The sequence below is a fragment of the Xylocopa sonorina genome, chromosome 6 (genome assembly GCF_050948175.1).
Source record: "Xylocopa sonorina isolate GNS202 chromosome 6, iyXylSono1_principal, whole genome shotgun sequence".
In the NCBI taxonomy this organism is placed as follows: Eukaryota; Metazoa; Arthropoda; class Insecta; order Hymenoptera; family Apidae; genus Xylocopa; species Xylocopa sonorina.
This window is the reverse complement of record NC_135198.1, coordinates 13,815,001-13,836,989: the sequence shown is the minus strand read 5'-3', so window position 1 is coordinate 13,836,989 and position 21,989 is coordinate 13,815,001. Positions and strand designations below refer to the sequence as shown.

At 43.7% G+C, this 21,989-nt stretch overlaps 3 protein-coding genes and 2 non-coding genes across 5 annotated transcripts; 2 read left to right on the top strand and 3 right to left on the bottom strand.

Moving 5' to 3' along the window:
• Positions 1 to 61: 61 nt before the first annotated feature.
• Positions 62 to 12,023, bottom strand: LOC143424925 (uncharacterized). Its single transcript, XM_076897317.1, has 22 exons — positions 11,853 to 12,023; positions 11,171 to 11,713; positions 10,717 to 11,060; positions 9,925 to 10,638; positions 9,433 to 9,829; positions 8,584 to 9,350; positions 8,348 to 8,517; positions 8,042 to 8,276; positions 4,749 to 4,895; positions 4,561 to 4,660; positions 4,316 to 4,444; positions 4,053 to 4,219; positions 3,827 to 3,980; positions 3,338 to 3,743; positions 2,975 to 3,251; positions 2,719 to 2,900; positions 2,031 to 2,481; positions 1,753 to 1,945; positions 1,534 to 1,679; positions 1,326 to 1,449; positions 861 to 1,223; positions 62 to 771 (listed from the first exon to the last, which is right to left on the bottom strand). The coding sequence occupies exons 1-22, from the start codon at positions 12,000 to 12,002 to the stop codon at positions 64 to 66; spliced, it is 6,867 nt and encodes a 2,288-aa protein (XP_076753432.1). The 5' UTR covers positions 12,003 to 12,023; the 3' UTR covers positions 62 to 63.
• Positions 5,323 to 5,872, top strand: LOC143424773 (CXXC motif containing zinc binding protein). The gene has a single exon (XM_076897040.1). It carries the CDS (start codon positions 5,343 to 5,345, stop codon positions 5,826 to 5,828), a length of 486 nt encoding a protein of 161 aa, XP_076753155.1. The 5' UTR covers positions 5,323 to 5,342; the 3' UTR covers positions 5,829 to 5,872.
• Positions 12,024 to 16,908: 4,885 nt separating the features above from the next.
• On the top strand, positions 16,909 to 16,982 carry Trnan-guu (transfer RNA asparagine (anticodon GUU)). Its single transcript has one exon. It is a non-coding gene; the product is annotated as a tRNA-Asn (tRNA).
• A 591-nt stretch (positions 16,983 to 17,573) lies between these two features.
• Positions 17,574 to 17,655, bottom strand: Trnas-gcu (transfer RNA serine (anticodon GCU)). Its single transcript has one exon. It is a non-coding gene; the product is annotated as a tRNA-Ser (tRNA).
• A 112-nt stretch (positions 17,656 to 17,767) lies between these two features.
• On the bottom strand, positions 17,768 to 19,031 carry LOC143424924 (uncharacterized). The gene is made up of 2 exons (XM_076897316.1): positions 18,584 to 19,031; positions 17,768 to 18,208 (listed from the first exon to the last, which is right to left on the bottom strand). The coding sequence occupies exons 1-2, from the start codon at positions 19,004 to 19,006 to the stop codon at positions 17,768 to 17,770; spliced, it is 864 nt and encodes a 287-aa protein (XP_076753431.1). The 5' UTR covers positions 19,007 to 19,031.
• Positions 19,032 to 21,989: the final 2,958 nt, after the last annotated feature.

Here is a 21,989-nt window from a genome sequence, read left to right as displayed (position 1 = left end):
AAGCATTTGAAACGTATAGATACGTACATTGGTATTCATATACATATAAACAGTTTGAAATATTTACGTCTTCCGCGGTTTCGTTTTCCTCTTGTTGATGTTCATTATCTGCTCGACGATAATATCGTCCGCTCTAGGATCGATAGGGACGGCTTGGATCGGACCCCTTGAACTTGGCGTCGGTTTCGACCATCTCTCAACGAAAGCGTTTAACCACAACAACAGCCTTTCGCGATTAAAGAACGCAACGGTAACGAGTATGATGAAAGGTAACGCGACCACGGACGTCTGATTCATGTCGCTTTGGTCAACCTTTCGTTCCGCATCGAACGTTAATTTCACGTACTTGAAAGACGAGTTCGCCTCGAAATAGAACGGCACAGTTCTATACTTGTGCAACGCGTGCGATAGAGACGATTCCAATTGGACAAAGTACTTTTTACCATCTGCCTGTAACGGTGGCAAGTGCACGAGGAAGCCGGCGTTGTACGCGCTACCAGCCTTGTTAAGCTGCTGGACCTCCAATTTCGACGTGTGTATCGGAGAATCGGGCATGTCTTCTTTGCACAGTTTCACCTTCAACGTGCGATAGTGTTCCGGTTGCACAGAGAGTACGTGTACCGAGATGTCGGTGCGCGATATCGGATGAAACGCGATCAATCGAAGCCCGCGAACGTCCGTCGAAGTTTGTACCGATGTTGACACAGGACTGGTGCGCTGAACGTGCGCGTTCACCTCAGCGTTCGGTTTCAACCGGAACGCGTAAGCACACTATACGAACCAACGAAGAAACAAATAAAAATGTTGATAGCGTGATTTTCGATCAATTTAATATACGTACAAGCTTAAACAACTCTTACCGTTGGTTTAAGCCCCCGGATTCGAAAGCTACCATTCTCTTCGGTAGTCGCCTCTTCCTGAAGATTATCGCAATCCCCTTGTCCTTGAACTTCGACCAACAAACCAGGTTCCGGTTCACCGTTCAGAGATGTCACGGAACCGTATGCGCTGAACGCGACCCTTTTCCCAAATAGATTTACCTTCACGGTCGCACCTTCTATCACTTTAATCATTTTCGACGGTGGATCGAAACGATACTCCTTCATCATTGGTCTTAAATAGTATTCACCGGGGGACAAGGAATTGAAGATTAATTTCCCGTCCTCACCGGTTATACTGTTCTTGCGATAACTTTGTCCACCGGACAAGGACAGCAAAACGCCCTGCGCGTAATCCACGAGAAAAACATTTCATCTGTTATTCTAATCATTGACAGTACCATTTTTTTTGTTTTTTTTTTCTCTCGATGCACACAGAATACACACCTGCAAAGAAGCATTGTCGGCCTGATCGGACACCTGCACGATAATCTCGGCTAACTTGTGAGCGGAAAAGACACCGTTGGAATCGGGCCCTGTGATTATGAAACCTTCTTTTTCCGCAGTGACACTGATCGAACGAAATGGTGAGATGAACGATAAACGATATTACAGAAAATCATATTGATAAGAAAAAAACGACGCAACGCGATACCTGTATTCTATTTTTCCGTCCAAAGGACCGACATTGTACGCGCCATCTTTCCGCGTGATCAGCGTGTGTATCGGTAGAGCTTTGTCCTTGCCAAATATCTGCACGGTGACACCCTCCAGCGGTGGATTTATCTTACCGAGAATAATCTATACAACACGCGGTGAATTACAAGTGAAAATAAATGGCTATCGGTTTCGAATATTTTTAATCAAGACTCACCTTTCCCGGATCACCGACGAACGTAGCAACATCGTCTTGACAATCGTTCACGCCTAGTATCTTCAGCGATGGCGGGCTAAATAGAAGAATATCCGATAACGGTGTTACAATATAAACGTTATCCGTTTTTGCTTTGAACTCGAATTCATATTTATACGAATCTTCGTAACGGGTCGGCTTTAACGGGCCAAGTCTGTATCCGGTAAGAACGTAAATAATGTTAATTACATGTAATATGAACGAGGCGAAGGTAAAAATAATAATATGCACTCGCTTACAATGTAACATCAGCCATCGGGTTCTCCACCTTTACTTGAATTCCATCGAATACGGAACGACTTAAAATGTTTCCTCGGTGACTGTGCTCCGTCGAATGTAATAAAACGGGAGACAGGATACTGGTGTCCCATGTGTAAGATGTTTTATCGTAAACGTGGCAACTTCGCGGAATGAAAGTATACGTTCCGGGTTCGGGTACGCAGTGCTTGGTGCTTCCTTTGTTCAAGGTGAACGTTAATCTTTTCGATTCGTTTGGTCGTGAATATTCCACCGTAGTATCGTGAGATGATATAAAGGTGATAGAAAATCCAGTTTGTTCGAACAACGGTAACTCGGATCGTTCGGAAGTTACAGAAATTCTGTAACTAGGATTTAGCCAACAAAAGATGTCGTTATCTATTAATACCTCGTAATGGCCGGGTAACACGTCCGTAAATTGGTACCGACCACCTAGATGATTAAATACAACTTGACAGGCAAGACAGTAGTATCGAGTAAATCGATTCCATCACACAATCGCGATAACGAGAACACGTTAATCGTAGAATAATCGATATCGAAGATCAGATGAACTTATTCCGTTTTCCTAACGTGTGCTTGTTATCGCAAAATTTCCAAATAGGAAGAACAATGTAAAAAGAACGTATCAGATGGACAAGATAGACAGATCAAGTATCAGAATGTTACCTTTCGTCTGAATCGTCTTTATCGTAACACCGTCGAGATCCTTTAAAGTAACGGAAGCCTGGCTGCAATCAGTTTTTGGCAAACACTTAACCGCCCCTGTTAACGTGGCTTTCAATTGCAGAAAGTTGACATTGCGTATTGGTCTCGAGGAGACATCGATTGTCTGTTGCAGTGGGAAAAATCTGAAAGTGTATCGTCGACGTTAATAGAGGACTGTGGAACGAGGGGTCGAAAGATTACCAATGATCCAACTTACTGTAAACCTTTAGCTCTTTCTTCTGGAGTTACGATAACGTTTAACTGATATCTGTCGGGGCTAAGATATACACAAAATTCACCAGTCTTTGCATCCGTTTCGAATTGTTTGACAAACGTAGCTGCCGTATTCTGAATCGAAATCTTCCGATAGTTTAAACTTTCTTTCGCCGACAGGGTAACTTTGCCGCAAACGTTGTAAGCTGCTGGTATTAAAATGGGAAGTTCCGGCGAACTCGGCGAGATCTTGACCAATCTCTCGTTGAACAATAAGTCTTCTGTAGATCGTACGGAGGAATGAAAATTACATTTAAAATGCAATTCAAGATGACCGGATTGGTAATAATTGAGAAATTGAACGTACCGCTTTCAACTTTCAAAGTGTATTGACCAGTTTTCATGTTGTCCAATACATATTTACCGTTTTCGTTTGTAATACCGACTTGCTTATGAGAAAGTAAAACCTTCGCTCCTGGCAAAGGGTCACCGTCGATCGCGGTACGAACGATACCATTTACCGTAAAACCGGTTACCTTAAACCCCTGTCGCAACACGACACTATTATGATTCACTTTGAACGACAACTCGGTTGGTTGGACGTCGAATTTAGTTTGAGCCCCGGCATAATAGGGAACAAGCTTGTATTCGCCGGGCGACAAACTTGGAAACACAAATTTACCACTCTTGTCCGACACAACATGACAAAGCGGCTTCCTAGTTTCGAGGTCTTTGCTTATAGGTGTCGTTGCGCAATCCATAGCTACACCGTTCTGTGTAACATCGCGTAAATGAAACTTTGTTTATTCATCGAGAAAAGAATTTTAGTGAATTGATCTAAAAGAGGAACTCTTACTCCGAATAATACAAATGTCACGCCGCCAACTGGTTCCTCTTCGCTGGTAACCCGACCGCTCACGTCGTATCCAAAAATTACTAAACTACCGTCGGAGAGTTCCGTATTACCTTCTTCTACCGTTACCCCAACGGTATCCGTTTTCAACATCCATCTACAACCAATCAGTTTTATAACGAGTTTTATAACGAGTAATCGAATACGAAAGGTACTCAGCGACAATTACGTTGGATGCGATGCGATCAGTATGTACTGTCCAGGCTGTACAGGGGTAAAATAAAAAATACCACCTTCCGTCGTAATTGTTTCGCCAACGAAAACTCGTTCGATGTCCTCTTTATACAGCGATACTGTAACACCTTTAGGACCGGAATCTGATCCTAAACTGGTAACCTATACGTAATGAATGTACTATTTAACGATGTACACGGGCGGCAAGCTTGCTTTATTCTAAAATTATACTTCGAGTGTGTTAAAGAAATAAATTACCTTGCCTGTGATACCAAAACCTTTGAAAGTAAAGTTAATATCTTTGCCTTGACTGCAGGCATCGTTTGTTCCATCTACGTTCAATAGGATTTCGGTAGGATCGAAACTCCATCCTCTGGGTGGATCTACCTAAATTGAATGAATTATTAATTAAAATTGAATTTAAATATAAAATATAAATATCGTTCATTTTGAACTGATTCATCTTGTAAAATGGGAATTGTTGCATTATCGTTCCGCGTTACCTTCAGGACATATTCTCCTTTATCGTACAAAGGAAGAAAGTAATATCCATTGTGAGGAGCACATTCCGTAGAATCTTTAAGACTACCAGCTTTCGTATATCTAAACGAAATAAAAGGTTTAAGATTTGTTCACATTTGAATAGTGTTCCCTATCTCTCTAAGTTCTCTATCTATTACGAATTACTTACAACTTAATCTGAACTTTAGCAAAGTCGATATCGGCATGGCTTCTTAAAAATCCACCACAACCTAAAATATCCTCGGTGTTGGAATGCGCCGTTAAGATATAAACGGAAAGTAGAATAGAATAGATAAATATTTGTTTCATGGTTCCGCTTCGAACGTGCAACGTGTGTTACGACTGCAATGACCGATGGATGACTCTCGTAACCCTGGTAAATGTGATGATACGTACACAAGGTAGATAGAAAATTGCCTGCATTACCAACGGATATGATACGCATGCGCATATACGTATGATACAAATTTCCTAGTGTTCAATTCTTTACGTCGAGATACGTTTTAAAAGTAATAATCGGTAATAATGTTTGATCGCAATATCAGTTGTTAATGTACGTAATTTCCGTAATTGCACCTGTCGCTATTATTATTACTAATTATTACTAATTTCATTGTTAATTTCAACGAGTTACGTATCGTGCGCGAGCTTACGAATCGATCGATTCGAACATAACCTTGATCGATTGGCTAAAAAGTAAAAGTAAGTAAAACTTGTACATTTCCTTACTTATTGTTACAAAAGGAGGTAAAGTTTCGTCGGTATGGTGAAAATAGCATTACAAATAAAAGCCACGATGGAAAATGTAGAGGAACTAAAATCATCGGGGTCAGAGTTTAGATGGTATCTTAAGTTCACTTGCAACAATTGTGGCGAAGTGTCCGAAAAGTGGAATTACGTGTCTTTGAGTATATCCACTCCAGCTCAAAGAGGGAACGCAGTTAATCACTTTGTCAGCAAGTGTAAACTTTGTTCTCGTGAAAATTCTATGACCATTTTGGAAGATTCTATCAAATCGTTTGTGGCAAACGATCAAAACAACTTTCAAACAATTGTGATATTCGATTGTCGAGGTCTTGAACCTTGTGATTTCTCTGCAAGGGAAGGATGGATTGCCAAAGTTGTTAACGATGGAAAAGAATTTACAGACGTAGATTTAAGCGAAGGAGAATGGGCCGATTATTGCGTCAAGATTAAAGAGCCAGTTGGAATTTATGGAATTGAGCACAGATTTGAGAGGGTTAAGTGACTGCAATTTTTAGGTAGCATTGCAACCAACCATGGCGATCTTCTTCTGAACTTTTGAAGAAATAAATTGAGTTTAACAGAATATTTTCCCTTTCCTTTGTATCGTGTTTTTCTCTTTTCGCTACCAGTGCCAATGTTTTCTTTTCATGCGACGTTACTCGTCGACAATCTACGCTTTGTATACTTTGTTACATACGTATATTAAAGACACGTGGCCACCTTACGATACACTCGCGTACAAACACTTGCCACTTATTGGAGGAATAACTAGAATGCAAGTACACCGGATGCTCGCTATTGTTATCGTAAAGCAAGATAAGCAAAAGGAAATACGACTATCGAAGCTATCTAGACACGTACGTGTACAGCATTGTTTAGGGAACACCAGCACAAGTAAATGCACATTTCCAACGACGTAATATAATTTATTCATAATCGTGTTAAAAAAATCGTTCAACCTTGTAAATAGTTTAGTACAGCGGAAATTTGTAACAATAATTTCGCGATTCTTCCAAGTTAATTCTGATCTTGGCATGCCAATCGTATCCTGCATTAATAACCAAGTGACTAGCGTTGTGCATTAGCAGAAAATAAGAACTTTTAGAACTTGTTTTTAACGTATATCTTGGAATGTCTTCGAGTGTTTAATTTAATATAATTAAAAATGTAACGTAAGAATGAGATAATAGTAGTAATGGTAATAATAACAACCCCTTGGTTATACGCGATAGGGAAGAATGAAATATTTAGAGAATAGAAAACTAAATATATATGTACATAAAATATGTATATGCGTGCATACGAGTGCTCACGCACGCGTGTATATAAAAGTAGTGAAGAAATTCACCTGAGTCGGCCGTGGTTCACGTATTACGGTAGTAATTCTAAAACTGGCTGAGAAAATTACAATCACAGTTCCTAACGAAATGGAGAAATGAATCGAACGAAACAACATTACGACGTACTTTAGTCGACAACCGGCTAACTAGCTAGCGTACTAATAATTCGCTACCACTATTGTTCTCTAACATCTTATTATTCTTTTTCTTTTACTACGATCTCTAGCACATCTAACACAAACATAAAGATCGTGTGCGCGTTACGAATCATTACCTCTGTCGGAGAGCACACGGAACATATAAATCACATTGAAATAATCGTCATTGAACGCTTAAGACTAACAATATATATTTAATGATAACGCTATCAGTCTATTCTCGGAAAAATATCACCGTCAGTGTAAGTATATCGTTTATTTCGTACTATTTAAACCGTCAGAGTCGAATTACCGTCGAATTACCGTCGAATTACGGTCAAGATAGAATTTCGTCTCGTAGAACGGATCGTATGGAAGAGCTAATTGTCGGCGGGGAAGATTCGATTCTGACGAGCATGGAAGATTACTCGACGATTTCTCCACGCAACGCGATACCATTTCTTGACAGAACTTTGAGAAAAACATTCTCTAATAATAGCTTTCTAATATTACGAACATCTATGTAGCATATGTTGGGTCAACTAAACGATTCTACATATACTACCGTGCTAAGCTATTATCTTTGGTATATTAGAGGGAAAAATGTTTGTTCCACCGACACAGAATCGACGATAACTTTGCCTATCCCTGGCCTTTAACTCTCTTTTCCTTCGGAAGTAGCAAAGTATAAAATAGAAATAGGAACGTTACGACGAGTCAAATATGTGTTTGCGTCTAGATATAAAAAAATTTCAGACGTTAACGTGCGAAAATTAACGCGTCTATGCTGCATCGAATATCTTTTAATTCTTGATCGTATTCCGAACGATCTGCACAATGCACTTAAAACGTAATGGAATAGGCCTCTCGTATATAAGTATGTATACGCGATAGACGGTAGACGTTAGAAAAATAAATTTAGGAGGAACAATCGCCGAAGAAAAGATATTTTAATTCAGAGTCTCTTACCGTGTAAACGGGGATAAATATAGATCGGTGGTGGTCTTCGTTAAATGATTAGGTGGATAAATATGTCGGCTAGATTGTTGCGGCGATCATCGGTGTTTCGCACAATTAATAATTCGGTAGAACGCAACACAGAGAGACGCAGAGGAGGAGATGTAACTGCGTCAGAGAGATCGCATGGTTACTCGTTGCGGACAGGCCCGTGGGACCGCGAACCAATTCTACGAAGAGGGTGTCGAGTATTTCCGTTTGATCGCTCGTTGGATTGTATTCAAAGCAATCGATCGGTCATCACCGGCTCGAGACACGTTTGCTTTAAGGTCGCCGACTGATCCTCCAGACTTCGTTTCAGCCCCTCGATCGTTTGCATCAACATCTGCCTTCGTAATTGCGAGAGCTGCTGTTGAAACATTTGCGAATCTTGCGTGGTTGCGACGCTCAGATTCGTGGCTAGCCGCTCCTGTCGAAGCCTGGCCACTTTCTCTTTCAACGATCTCCTCGAGTCGTCTAGAAACGGTAACGAGTAGAAACGATAATTAGAGAGACAATTATTATGGTTTCAGCCGTGTTTCGCTTACCGGTATCGTCGGTCCCGGTATCCCCATCAGAATTTCTCAAGGTGACGTGTTCGCCTAACGTTTTCCGTATCCTCCCGTAAGTTGTACTGCCTGCGTACACTTTCCTTTTCACCGGTTCGCTTTGCGGGCAATAAGAAGATCCTTCCTTGATGGGGCCCATATCGACTGATCTGCGAGGAATAAAGCCAGTTTTCTCGATTGTACAAAACATGGATTAGCGAAAGGCAAAGACTAACCTAAAAGTGACCAAAGGCGCCCGTATCCTAACGTCGCATCCTAACGTCTCTTCAGAATCGGACGAACTCGACGTCGGTCCCTCCTCCTTGCCGGTGGTATTCGACGATCTCTTGCTTCTGCTCGATAAAACGCCGCCGATGGAGGAGTTCTCCGAACCGAGTACACCGTCGTACTCGAATACCGATCGTTGCTCGTAAATCCTTGGCCTCTGCCGTTGAGAGAAACGAAGCAAGCTTCTGCTGTCCGGAGGCTGTTCACTCGATACTCGTCTCGAGACGAACGGTGAGTCGAGCGAGCATTTTATTGAATTTCGCTGAAACGCGAGTGGCACGCGTGTTGATAATGAACCGTCTCGCTCGACACATCGGCGGATCGGTGAACAGGATTGAGGGAACTGCTCAAACTGTCTTTTCGGGCTGGTATGCTCGAGATCCCTGATGCTGCCGCTTTGTAGCTCTGGCTGCGAGTTTCTGCTCTTAGACAGAGCAAGCTCGATGTTCAGTTCGGTGTTTTTTATCAATTCGACGCGTTTGTTTGCCAGTCCATTGTGAAACTTCCGAGATGGCGACGGTACGGCAGGTAGGTTGTTTTGATTCCTCTGCATGTTCACCAGAATGTTCTCAGCCTCGAGAATAAGCTCCCGATACTTTTTATCCGCCTCCTTGTCCGCCTCGATCAAAGCAACCTCGGAGGCGAACGCGGTCATGTACGCGTTACCGGAGGTGGTTATCCGTTGTCTGATCAGGTTCCCGTTAACGTAGCTTACCTACCGATCATACAGACATTGTTCGATGAATGGTGAGCGTAACGGATGGAAGGTGTATAAAGGATCGATCACGAGTGCTTACCGAATTCGATCGTCTCTTGACGACTCCGTGATCGCATTCTCCGGTGATGCCTCCAACGGCCGACGATCGTTCGACCTTGGAACGCATCGGCGACAAATTCTTGTTCACGTCTTCGTGTTTCTTGCGCCGCAAACAAATCGGTGTGCCACCAACGCTCCTGCTACCTTGATTGAAACCCGAGTTCTTCAGTAACATTCTTTCCACTAGTACTCGATTTAAATTTCCGGTCTCGTCATCGTTGACGAGAACAGTGGAATCCGTGTCGCGTTTCTCGAAATTCGATTTCCGGCGTTGCGAATTCCGCTTCTTCCGTTTCTCGCTTGGTTGCTTCTCGACCAGCTGTTTGTTTTGTCGCGTGATCAGCCTCTTTGCGGTGGCGTTCCTCGCGCTGATTGTTCTGTGCAAAGGAATAAATATCATCTACCTGTATAGCATACGTATCGAAGTGTGTAGTGCGAAATCGATTCAGGGAAGAGATTCTTTCACTTTTACCTTTGAAGGGTGCCCGTATCTTCTTTGTTCCTACGTCTCATTAACGATTCTCGCAATTTGCTGCTTCGTCGTGCGAGTTCTCCTGTAAACGCGAAATAAGTGCAGTGTCCAGTGTTTGGAAAATGTCCAGTCGCGGTACAATCGAGATTGTCAAGGTCGAGAAATGAACCGTTGTCGATGTAGTCGAAGTCATCGTTGTCGAAAGGATCGTTTTCGTCGGTTGCATCTCGAGTGGGATCCACATCCGACAGAGATTCGATGTAATCCTCGCAGTCGGTTGGGTCGCTGTCCGATAAAATATCGGTCTCCTTCTCGTAAACGTAGCTCTCGTCGAACTTGCCCATCATCTCGTTCAGTGTGATGTCGTCCTCGGATGATCGACCGCTGGCGCTTCGTGTAACCGATGACCCCGACGAACCGTTTCCATTTCCGTTCCTGTTTTCGTTATCGTTGCTGCTAGCAGCGTTGCTACTATTATCGTTGACGTTGCTGCCGCTGCTGCTATTATTGTTTCGGCTACTACTGCCGCTGCTGTTACTGTTGCTGTTATTGCTGCTGCTGCTGCTGCTACTACTGCTGCTGCTGCTGCTGCTGCTGCTGCTGCTGCTACTACTGCTACTGCTGCTACTGCTACTACTACTGCGTCGTTGCGCAGCTAAAGCTATCTTTGGTCGAATTTCCATACCGGACGCTATTCTCCAATTTTGGTTTATACTATGACAAACAGACAAAGTGCTGGAGTAACAAAGTTTTTCGAGAAATGCAGAGAAACTAGATTGCATATATACTAACGGGCTTCTTCCAGCGCTAAGACTTTCTTGCTTAAACTCTCTTCTAGTCCGTGCTTCCCGCGTGCTACTCGCGTTTACATCGCTGGCGCTTCCCGAGGATTCTGTGAGCTTCGGTGCTGAACCGCTGCTAGCATCGTCGAGATTTAGTCTCGATTTGAAGCCAGTTGTGCTTGAACCAGACGAATTTGCAGACAACCATGGATTTGTACGAATGCGAGAACGTTCGCGTGGCGATTGAATCGTTGGCGACAGGAGAGGTGGCGGTATCGAGGAAGGCGGCGGCAGGACCAGATTGCTCCTCAAAGTATCCGCAAAGAGTGCCTCGTTCGGCGGATGATGGTCGATCTGTTTGACAAAGCTTTGTCTCTAGTCTGGTTTTCTTTCCACAGAGATTTCTCACTTAAAGCATAAGCACGCGAAAAGGCGACCGATGTGGGTACGATTTTTGTACGTACCTTAGTCGGCGTGCTCGTTCGGACATCATTTAACAGTTTGTTGTTTATAGTCGTGTTACCGGAAGCGGGCACAGTGGTTACAGAAGGGGTGAAGGGTTCAACGTTATCCTCGAATTTTCCATTTTGGCGACTAGAGATTGAAACGGTAACCGGCGAAAGTGTCGCGTCGATCAGTCTCTTTGATCTGCCGTTATTGTTTTCGTTGTTGTTGTTAGTGTTGTTGTTGTTGTTGTTGTTGTTACTGCTGCTGCCATTGTTGTTGTTGTTGTTGTTGTTGTAGGTAGTCGCGGTAACGTTAGCGTTACTTTGAAAGTAATGGGTGCCGGTTCTGATGTTGATATAATACTCTGGTGGATAGCTAGTTCCAGGTGAGGTACCATCCGTCGAGTATCCGGTACTGTAAGCACTTTCCGGAGAGGAGAGATTCACGCTACCGGTGCCAGCGGACGTAGCTGAGGACGCGGTCGCAGTTCCGGATCGGCCACCTTCTCCGTGCAATCGAATCCCATCCACGTTCGTTGAAAGTGAATCCACCGGGTGAACCTACGAGTAGATAATTGCGGTTTGAACAATCTCGTATGCACACGTGTAGAAATAAATAAATGAACGACCGAATCGATACTTGCGACTTAGATTGGACAGCCATGGTTATGTATTTACTCAGTCGCAGCAACGTACTCACTTGATGTAACGCGGGAGACCTGTTGGCTCCGTGATTTCGAGGAGAGTTGCAATTCGATTCGAAACCTTTCTCTCCTTTCTTTCGATCCTTTTTCTTTTTCGATCGCACGATATGCGCTTCCATCCACGTGCGTAGTTTCGTCCCGAACATGATGTGTGATAAGAGAATTCAGAAACAATGGAAAATTCAGAAATAAATTTTCTTCTTTCAACTAATCCATTTCACGGACGTATCGCCAGACAACGGCGATCCGTAAAAACGTTTTACTGGCTGTAGCTCCTAGGTTTTTGTCCTTTGACCGATTAGCGTGGAAAACCAACACGCTGTTTCTCCTCGCGCCATTCCCTGGCGACATGAACCAACGGATCTGTAACAGAGAAAGAAAATCGGAAGATCGCAACTAATTGCATAGATCTGATTGGAATGAAACCATGAACCATAATACGAGTGATAGTATAAGTAATAGTTATTCAACGGAAAACGCTGAAAAGGATCGTGAGGGATGAAATTTTTGAAAGTTGAAAACGGTCAGTTCACAAACGGGTCTTACACACGTTGTCACGGGTAAAAAGTACTGAACTTTGTGTAACAGGCTCGTTGCCGTAATTTGCTGTTGGGTATAGAAATATCTCAGCCATCTTTTTAATTTCCTTGGACAACACCCAAAGTCGAAAGTGACGAGAACTGGCATCGTATCTTCGATAATAGCAGTCGAGGATTACTAGCCGCCGCTTTTAAACGTCTCTTGTGCTCAAGGTGCTCAAGGTGTCAAGAATAACGCGTGACCGATTGAAATTATATAAACGGAGAAGGAAAAAGAAAAAAAAAAAAGAGACGAAGAGGGGTGGGAAAGAAAGGAAGCTGTGGAAGTATCCGTGCGGTCCTTCACCCTTTTGTTCGTGTAAAGTCGAGCGAGGAGCAAAGTGCAAAGTGCGATCTACGATCGGTTAACGAGGATGCGATTAATTTCATTAAGATGCTGTACGGTGAATGCTTTGCGCCGACGCAACGCCGCGTTAAGATAAAGATAATCGATCGAGTTCTTTTGCGAGAATGAATAACGCGTACAGGCTAATGTTTATTTATATATACATATATAGGTAGTCGCGTAGAAATTGACCGTGTTGGAACGATTTTCAGAAGCAACCCGATGGTAGAGGGAACGAAAGCAGTGGCGCAACAAGGGCGACAAGCAGGCAGACAGACAGGCATGGAGGATGAAAGGTAGGAAAGAGGAAGAGCACGTCGGAAAGATTTGGTTTGAGCACCACTGGTTGGTCTGGTACGGCGCGCGGGCCAATGTTGGTCGTCATGGCAACTCCCTGAGAGCTCTCGCCCCTAGGCAACCCTGGGATCTACAGGGTAGTTGAATCGATCGTCAACCCGACAACCACCTTTTTACGGATAGATAGATCGATCGATCGATCGATCGACCGGCGCGAGTTAAACTTCTATTGGTTCGCGTGGTTTAGAAAGCTCGGCAGTTGCGAGGCCGGTGTGCTCGTTCAACCGGTGGTTCTCGATCCCACGAGCAACATACATCCCATCAGTTTTCTCGTAGAAAACACAGCTAGTCGATTGAAAGGAAACGTAAATAGCTTAATCGTATTACGACTTGCCGTAATACAGAAAAATTGAAATTGTTTAACATGTTAACGGTTAATCGGTTAACATAATTCCCACCTGACCGCCTTTCTTCGCTACGAGATAACGTTGAGTTTGAATTGACTGACGTATCGTTCATTTCCCGACTGTCTGATTCTATATAGGGAAACGTCGGCACAATTCGGTAACGGGTATGTGTCAGTTGTCGGCGAGGTTTACCGATCGATTGGAGTAAAGGGAATACTCATCCTACCCTAAATGGGTTACGCGCGCGACTCGCTGGTGAATTTAAATGAAACATTAATCAGGATACGAGTCGAGGGAAACGGTAAAAGGCAACCCCTTTGCTCCAGTTGTCAGCGCACCCTTTACTAAAACGACTAATTCCAACAAACTACCCTCGAGACGCAACCTCGTGACCAAAAATAATCTATCCAACCACTCATCCACGCGACGCGTTGCGCATATTTCGCGGCTGCTCGAAGGAGTGCAACGGCTCGAGGGGAGAAACGAGGGGGAACAAAACCAGAGGCACTCAGATATCGGTAGCAATGATAATGAAAAGGTTTCTCGCTTTTATTTCCTTCCCTTCGAGCGCCGTCTTTCGCAGCTTCGACAAGTACGCAAGTCCTTGAATCGAAAGTACGCTACAAGAGAGAGAAAGAGAGAAAGAGAGCTACCAACCGTTCACTCTCTCGTCTAACTCGTTAACAACCGACGATCCATTTTCTCCCTTTTCATCTTCGTCTTCGTCTTGTGAATATTTTTCAACAAACAGATTTCATCACCGACTGCCCGCGAGATAACGAATGCTGCGATATCTTGCCAGCCGGTAGAGATCGTATTCTCGGTAACGCATTATATTATAGCCGTCCACCGAATCATCTTATTCGCGATAACGCCAGTTCTCTCTTCTCCATACGCGAAAGAGAACGGTTTGCGAAAATGTGTCTCTTTCTCGGCAATTCCTCGGGAAACTTTATAACAGTACATACTATTCGATGACAGGAAAAGCAGTAGGAGGAGGACCCCTGGACTGGTCTGTCTGCCTGTCTGTCGCAGGAACGCAATGCGATCTATTTCTGTTTGCCCCAAAATAGTAATAACAGTACTAATGTCTGTGAAATTACGAGATTTAAATAATTGAAAAGTTATGGTAAGCGTGTTGCGCGTAAATGATCAACACAGCGCAACGTTCGTCTCTTGTTACGTTTCCCATTGCTTTCGAAAGTTGGTCAATGTACGTACCGTATAATCGAAGGCGTATAGGTTATGTAACTAGAACAGGATTCGTTTGTGGGATGACAGAGTCAAAAAAAAGTACGAACCAAGATTACCATAAACCATTCTTGTTTCGCCGTCGTTTCTTTCCTCCTCGTTTTCTGCCGCGGTAAAAGGGAGTCGAGGTGCCGCGAGGTAATCGCGGTTTACGCGTTCACTTAATGTTATATAGATAATTACGATGCAGCGAATCATTGCAGTCCGTCGCTATTAGCTGTTATCGACAACGATCAAAATAAAAGAATTCGTTTGATGAGAAACATTTTCGTAAACCGTCTGCTCGTTTGTCGATGATATATAACTATAATATTGAAAAGTGAAACGAAACGCACCGAAACGGTATCGGGGAGGAACATCGTTTACCTTGTTTTCCATCGAACGTCATCCCCCATTGGTTACAACTTCCTCCTGCGCCCAAAATACGGATTGAACAATCTCGAACAAGAACACCGTCGTCGAAGCTGCGACAATTCTATTCGGATGAAACGCAAAACCCCGCTCCTTTGATACAATCACGACAGCGGTGAGGCCGGCAGCACGCGACACTCGAGAGTACAACGATTCGAGAAATGAAAACCGGCTATCTCGCCGACCGTACCGACGAGACTGAACGCCGCCGACTATGCACCCTTATTGGGCGGGCACGTTACAGGGCCGTATTCAAACGGGGTGCATTCCCCCACCCTCATCCTTACCACCTTACCCTTCTACCTGCTACCGCTCAGCAAGTAAGACTCATTCCACCGCGGTCTATCTGCAAGGTACAAACCATCCCGGTTGAAAGATTACAACAATTCGTTCAGAGGGACGAATTTTTTTTCCAGATGATTTAAGCGCGACTACGAAATCATAACTTATAGTCGGGATAAACGGAGTTGGACTTTCGATACACGTCCCTGCGGAAACACATAATAAACGAAAACATCGGTCGAACGTAAAGGGTCGCTAGATTTAATCGAGAAGTGTGACAAATTCTTTTTCACCTTTACGGAATGTCTTACGTACTTATCCTGTAATTTCTTCCCTACGTTTCTGTTGCGACCAACAGCCTAAACAATCTATCAAACAGTTTTTTTTTTTAATATTCGGCTCCTATGCATTCAAATATGCATACACGATACTTACCTTTCCGGATTACACGCGACAAAATGAGAAATTATCGATTTTTCGGCTGATGCCTGCCGCTGATTTTCCCGCGTTTACTCGTGTTAATTTCACGATCTCTCTCTCTCTCTCTCTCTCTCTCTCTCGGTGAATTTCTCTGTTCAATCTCCCGACAGCCATGAAACAAACAGAAAATTGGGGGCGCAAACACGAATTGCCCGAAACGATAATTACGTAGTTAAGTATATACATAGGTATCTCGCCGAGGATGCGATATTATCCGTACCCAGATTGGCATTGTCTCGAGTCTGGATGTCTGCCAGGATTAATATCGACCTTACCGCGTCTCTGGATCAGTTTTGTTCGACTCGATGATTCCATCATGGATATAATATAATAAATATATTATATTATAATATAATAAGATGGATGCAAAAGATATCGTATTTTCGTAAAGAGGTGCCGTGTTCGTTATCAACGGCCAGTTCGAAAGAGTTTGGTACATTTAACGGTCAATTGACTCTTCTGTCCTTGCGTCCTCTATCTTCCTTTTTTATTTTTCCTTTCTTTTGCGACTCGAAGACCGGTTCGCGCGTGAGCCAGACACGACCGAACAGCGGAGAAAGGCGGATGATGAGTAACATGTAGATACATATGTGTAGTAGTACTTGAACGCGCAGCAATGCGCTTACCGAGCGCAAACGATGCCTCGTTTTATGGTTTGTTAACGCGTGCACAACGTAATAGTTAGTCGCGTGTGCGTATGGTCGCACCTACTCTCTCGAATGTATAACCTTACCGAGGCTGTTGATCGAGAAAACAGATGATATTAAAAGTGCAATCAGCAAAGGGTAAGGATTTCTTGCCGAGAATTCGTTTAAATGAACTTCGTATGTTGATAATTTGTCGTACGGTTAATTATTGGAAACTATTCTTTAAGATTGCTCAGTTTTCAATTATCTTGCGATGCGTTATAAAATAAAATTATTAGCTTTGCATTAAATGGTTTTTGCAAATATTGCCAACTTCAATGCATGTTTTAATATTAAAAATCCGTTATCAAATTGCTTCCGTGGCGCAATCGGCTAGCGCGTTCGGCTGTTAACCGAAAGGTTGGTGGTTCGAGCCCACCCGGGAGCGGAATTTCTTTTGCTAACACGTCCTCGCTCGAAAATTTATCAATCGAACAGAAGTAAGAAATGGGCCTTTTGCCTTTGACACTATCCGCGTCATCATGCGATACCTTTAGCAAGAAAGGAAATACATTTTTGATCGAACTTGTTCAAGTATAACACCAAGAGCGGACAATTTTTTTTCATAAATTCTCCTGTCCAACGCGGAGCTCGAGGAGCAGAGTGTTAAGTGCTTATGAAAAAACAAGCGCGACAATGAACGAGCTTTCGTAGCTTCCCGATTTATTTTTCAGGACAGCGTATAACTATAATATTGTCACATGAAATTTTAAAACTAGTTTTTTGCGTTTTACGGCTATCCGCGAATAAAGTTATCGGTAGCTGTATTTCTAAAAGCATGTTAGAAGCGTCGAAGTCGAAGTTGCATAGAATTATGCTCAGGTGCATCTGATGTTCGACTTTTTAAACGCCGTTGCGTTTACGTTCTAAATCGTGCACGATCGAATGCCGAGAAATCTTGTAACGAACATGGAGTTAATTACGTAAACGATCAGGTTTGTAGAAAAAATATACTCGGAGAGAGAAAAAAAATAAACGACGACGAGGATGGGATTCGAACCCACGCGTGCAGAGCACATTGGATTAGCAGTCCAACGCCTTAACCACTCGGCCACCTCGTCATATGGAGAATTTTATTTTTAATACAGAAAACACGCTGCGTTGCAAGTAGTTTAGGTAATTTCGTTTCGATCGTGACACATTATCGGATCGTTCCTAATAATTGCGATAGATTCAGTGATCGTCCATTACTAGAAAGCAACGGGAAGGTACTCTCTCCGTAAGGGAAGTGGTTTCCTTCAAGGTGCCAAGATTCGCTCGCAAGAGGACGTCCGCGATAATCTTCTCGGCAATGATACTTTGCCGAGGCACCGACTTCCTCAATTTGCCAGCCACGTAACGACCGAAGGTCTCGAAATCGTCGTCCGTTAGAGCGTTGGGAAACCGTCTAGGCGCGAGCTCGGTACTCGGTTCCCCTGGTTCACGAGCGAACAAACTTTCCTGCCGATGATACTTTCTTCCGAGAGGATCTCCAGCCGCTGTACCGGACGCGATTCTTCTCGCGTACGAGCCTTCAGTTTCCAAAATGATTGGCTGAAAGCCCGGGACGGAGGTAGCTTCCGGGGATGGTGCTGGTGACGGTGGCTCGGTCTTCTCTACGTCAGTTCGCGGAGGCTAAAAAAAAGGTAGGTGGCTAACTGTAATTGAACGGGTGTGACGGACAGTGTTCCCACGCGATACGAAAGGTGACATGCTTATACGTATACGTGTTCTCTCTGGTTACGTAACCATAATCCTTTAGATTGTTTATCAACCTTTCGCGCGATACCACGAGCGAGAATACGCCGCTTTCATCGGCGAATAAATAGCAGATAACTAACTTTCTGCGTTGCACCGCTCGAGTCGAGTTATCGGATCGATAACGGTCCGGGAAGAGGAACAGAGAAAGTGGGAGAGGGCGAAATGGGATAAGGGAATATGCGGCAAATGGCAGAATCGAAATTTGAATATCGAAAGATAACTCTCGGGGAAAATTGGACGAGGTCGTACCATCGTTTCCTCTTGAGGGAGACACGGCGGGTTAACCAAACAGCCGTTTCTACCGTTCCTCTCTTCGTCTAGTTGATTCGGCTCGTTCTGTTCCGCGACAAACTTCAAAATGTCGTAGTACCACAACGAGGATCTGTATCGTTCTCGATGATTCTGGACCATCTTCTGCGAGCTTCGCACTTTCTTGTATTCCCTTCTAAACGCGGTTCTCAAAGTGTTGATTTTTCGTATGACCGCCTCTCTATCCGCGAGCGGATTTACCTCTTTCAGTTTCTGCACGAGGGTATCGTAAGCACGGTTTCGAAGCAGCCTGTCCTTGTATCCTTTAGACCGGACCTGCCACAAGCAGGGGAAACTTCGGTACAATTGAATGAATTCCGTTAGGAAATCGTGCGAGTATCCAACCAAGTCGGACGTCGACATTTTAGATTCGATGATCCGCGATCAGCTGTCTGTCTCGCTGATCGAGTGTCGCGTTTGCGATCGAGCGACACGCGACAACAGTAAATGAACAGTCAGTTGGATGTCAGCACTCGATAGACCAAATCTTCTCTATATCTATCTATCTATCTATCTATCTATCTATCTGTCTATCTATCTGTCTATCTATGTAGCTATCATGTGTTCGTTCGAATCATCTAGTCGTGAACCAAGTCGACAAGTATTTTCATCGAAGCACCCAGTGCGATGATTCCCCCTCGCGTCTACTTACATACGAGGAACAACCCTCTCAACGGCTTCTTTTTCTCTTTATCCGAGCTAGCAACGAGCTAGCTGGTTACCGACAGTTTGATCGAATTGTACGACTTGTTTGGAATCAGTGCACGCAACGCACTCACGGCAGGCAACGGTTGCCAATTGTCGCGCGTGATTCCCCCGTCCTCTAGTTTCACGCGTCTGTCTCCTCCGTATCGCGTAAAATCCGTTCAATCTTCGAATTCGCACGGTTTTACCAGGTTCAAGGAGGTTTGCGCAAACGCGAGATGGCGACGCGACGCGACGCATTCTCCTGTCCGCGTTCAATGATACCTATTTCCTACTAGTGCTACCAACGTGACCGCGCAACCACGCTTCGCGAGTTTCCCGAGTGCGACGACAGTTTATGCACCGCCACGCCTCACCGCGTGTAGCACACTCGCGTTCCTAGTCAGTCGAGCCACTGATCATTTGCTAACGAAATTGTACAAGCTACGATCAGCTACAACAACCACTGTGTGCAAACGTCTCCATAGCGCGACCTTTGCTCCGTGAAACTTGCCACTCCTGCCATAAGGTACAAGCGTTAAACCTTCTTTTAAAAACAACTTGTGAAAAGAGGGAAACGTATGAAAAAGAAAGAAAAGCAATGTAGCGCTCGTAGCGTAGGTAGTAGGAAGAAGAGAAAACTGTTCACGATGGAGCGTTTCAAGTTCGAGAAAGAACTTTTACAGTAGGTGTCGGTAGGCAACGTACTTGGGCGTATGGGCCCCTTGCGCCAATGCCGACATTGCCGATAAATTTCGATCTCGACAAATTACGTTTCTAGCCACGTATCGTTTCATAATACATATAACATACGTCGAATCTTGTAATTGGCCTAGTGTCGATTATCAGTGTTAATTACGGTGTTAGCGTTCCCATTCGGTATTTGTATCGAATTCGTATGCACGAATCCGCATATATATTTCTTGTCAGAGTCACTTACTTCGTGATGCCGACGACGAGCTCACCGACGCAACGGTGGATTAGCCAATTGTTTGAAAAATCGTGTTTCCATCGTCGAACCAATTTGCGTGTCAACAAGTAAAAGTAACATTCCTTCAACGAATCACACGAATACATACTCTTGTTTGGTTCTCGATGTTGTATTTTCACGACACTTGGATTTTCACGGATGATGGTACGATCATGGAAATAAGAAGAGAAATGGAATGAACCGGTTCGAAGGCTAGCTAAATTCTGACTGGCGCGGTTGACTCAGTTGGTTCTCGTTTCACTGGGTTCCAGTTGCACGCTTTCGCGCGAGTCCATTCCGTCTGTTGTACGCGTTAAGCTGGCCCAGGTTCAGCCAGGTCAGGCGCCTGTATCACCGGCAATCACCGGCCTTACGTTTGCTAGCTTGCTTACTTATTGTCACCGGACTGAATATGTAGATCGCGAGACCGGTTGCCGCGTCATGTCGCGGCCCAATGTCCGACTCGATATTCTAACAACGAGTAATCGACATTCTAGTTCAGTTTAATGTTAATCGACTCTAAGAGGTGACGAGTTCTAAAACACTTCACGATAGATCGTACAAGTACACAGTATCAGAGTTGAACATTTTTGGAAAAGAGTTGAAGGCAAAATCGTTCCGAGTCAAAAGATACGAGGCGAAAGAAACGTTGCTCGAGTTTCACCGTGAAACCAGTTCCCTTCGATACACGACGCGACGTGACAACTTTTTCTTACGAGCAGAACGTCCACTTCTTTTTATACGACACAGATGAAAATAAAACATTCACCCGGCTCCCATGGTTAAGTTACGCTGACTGTCGTTCAACATTCACATGCGCGAACGCTCCCTATATCGTTCATCCCAAATAGCTGTAAACTCCGAAAAAATACCCTGTCGTTTATTGGCAATGGAGAAGAAGAGGAAGAATACCAATGAAAATTTGTGTGGAAAAACCGAGTGGTCCGCTAAGCAGATTTTCGAATAATCTATTCAACCGACGTGCCTTTTCCATGCGAATGAAAAGTTACCTCGTTATTTCCCGAATACTCATGGAAAGTGTAACGAACGGTAGGCGAAAGGAAGTATCGGGATCGAGTAAGTCGAGGTAAACGGTCGATCTCAAGACTTGATTTTCACCTATTAATTACCATTGATAGACGATATATAGACGTAATAATGACTAAAAGCTTCTTCTTTAATTATGCCGTAACATTTACGTGAAATATTCTCTTCTACGCCGTCTAATAAATACATCTTGAATTGATATGTTAAAACGTTTAACCGCACCAAAACTTTCTGCTGATATGTAAACTATATAACCCAACAACCTGACGGTTTAATTAAAGCTGTATTCTTCGATATTGTCTCGTTTACGAGCCGTTTCTTTGATGTCCAATAACCGCGACGTGAACACCCACATGGAACTGGTGTAAACTCGATGTGAACATTATCTCGGAGTACAGACCATACGATACCGCATACCGACGTGCATATAACAATCGTGTATTGTATAGGGTAGTATTGTATTGATCGAACATTGATCAAGGTATACTACATTATGACAGATATAGGTACGTATCATCTGTAGGTATGTATTTTTATGCAAACGCGTTAGAGATCCTTCTATGTAGCCGATACTTACAAAGCATATACGCGGAATGCTCAGCAGTTTGTTCGATAAAACAGTATAGAACTTTACACATATAGAAT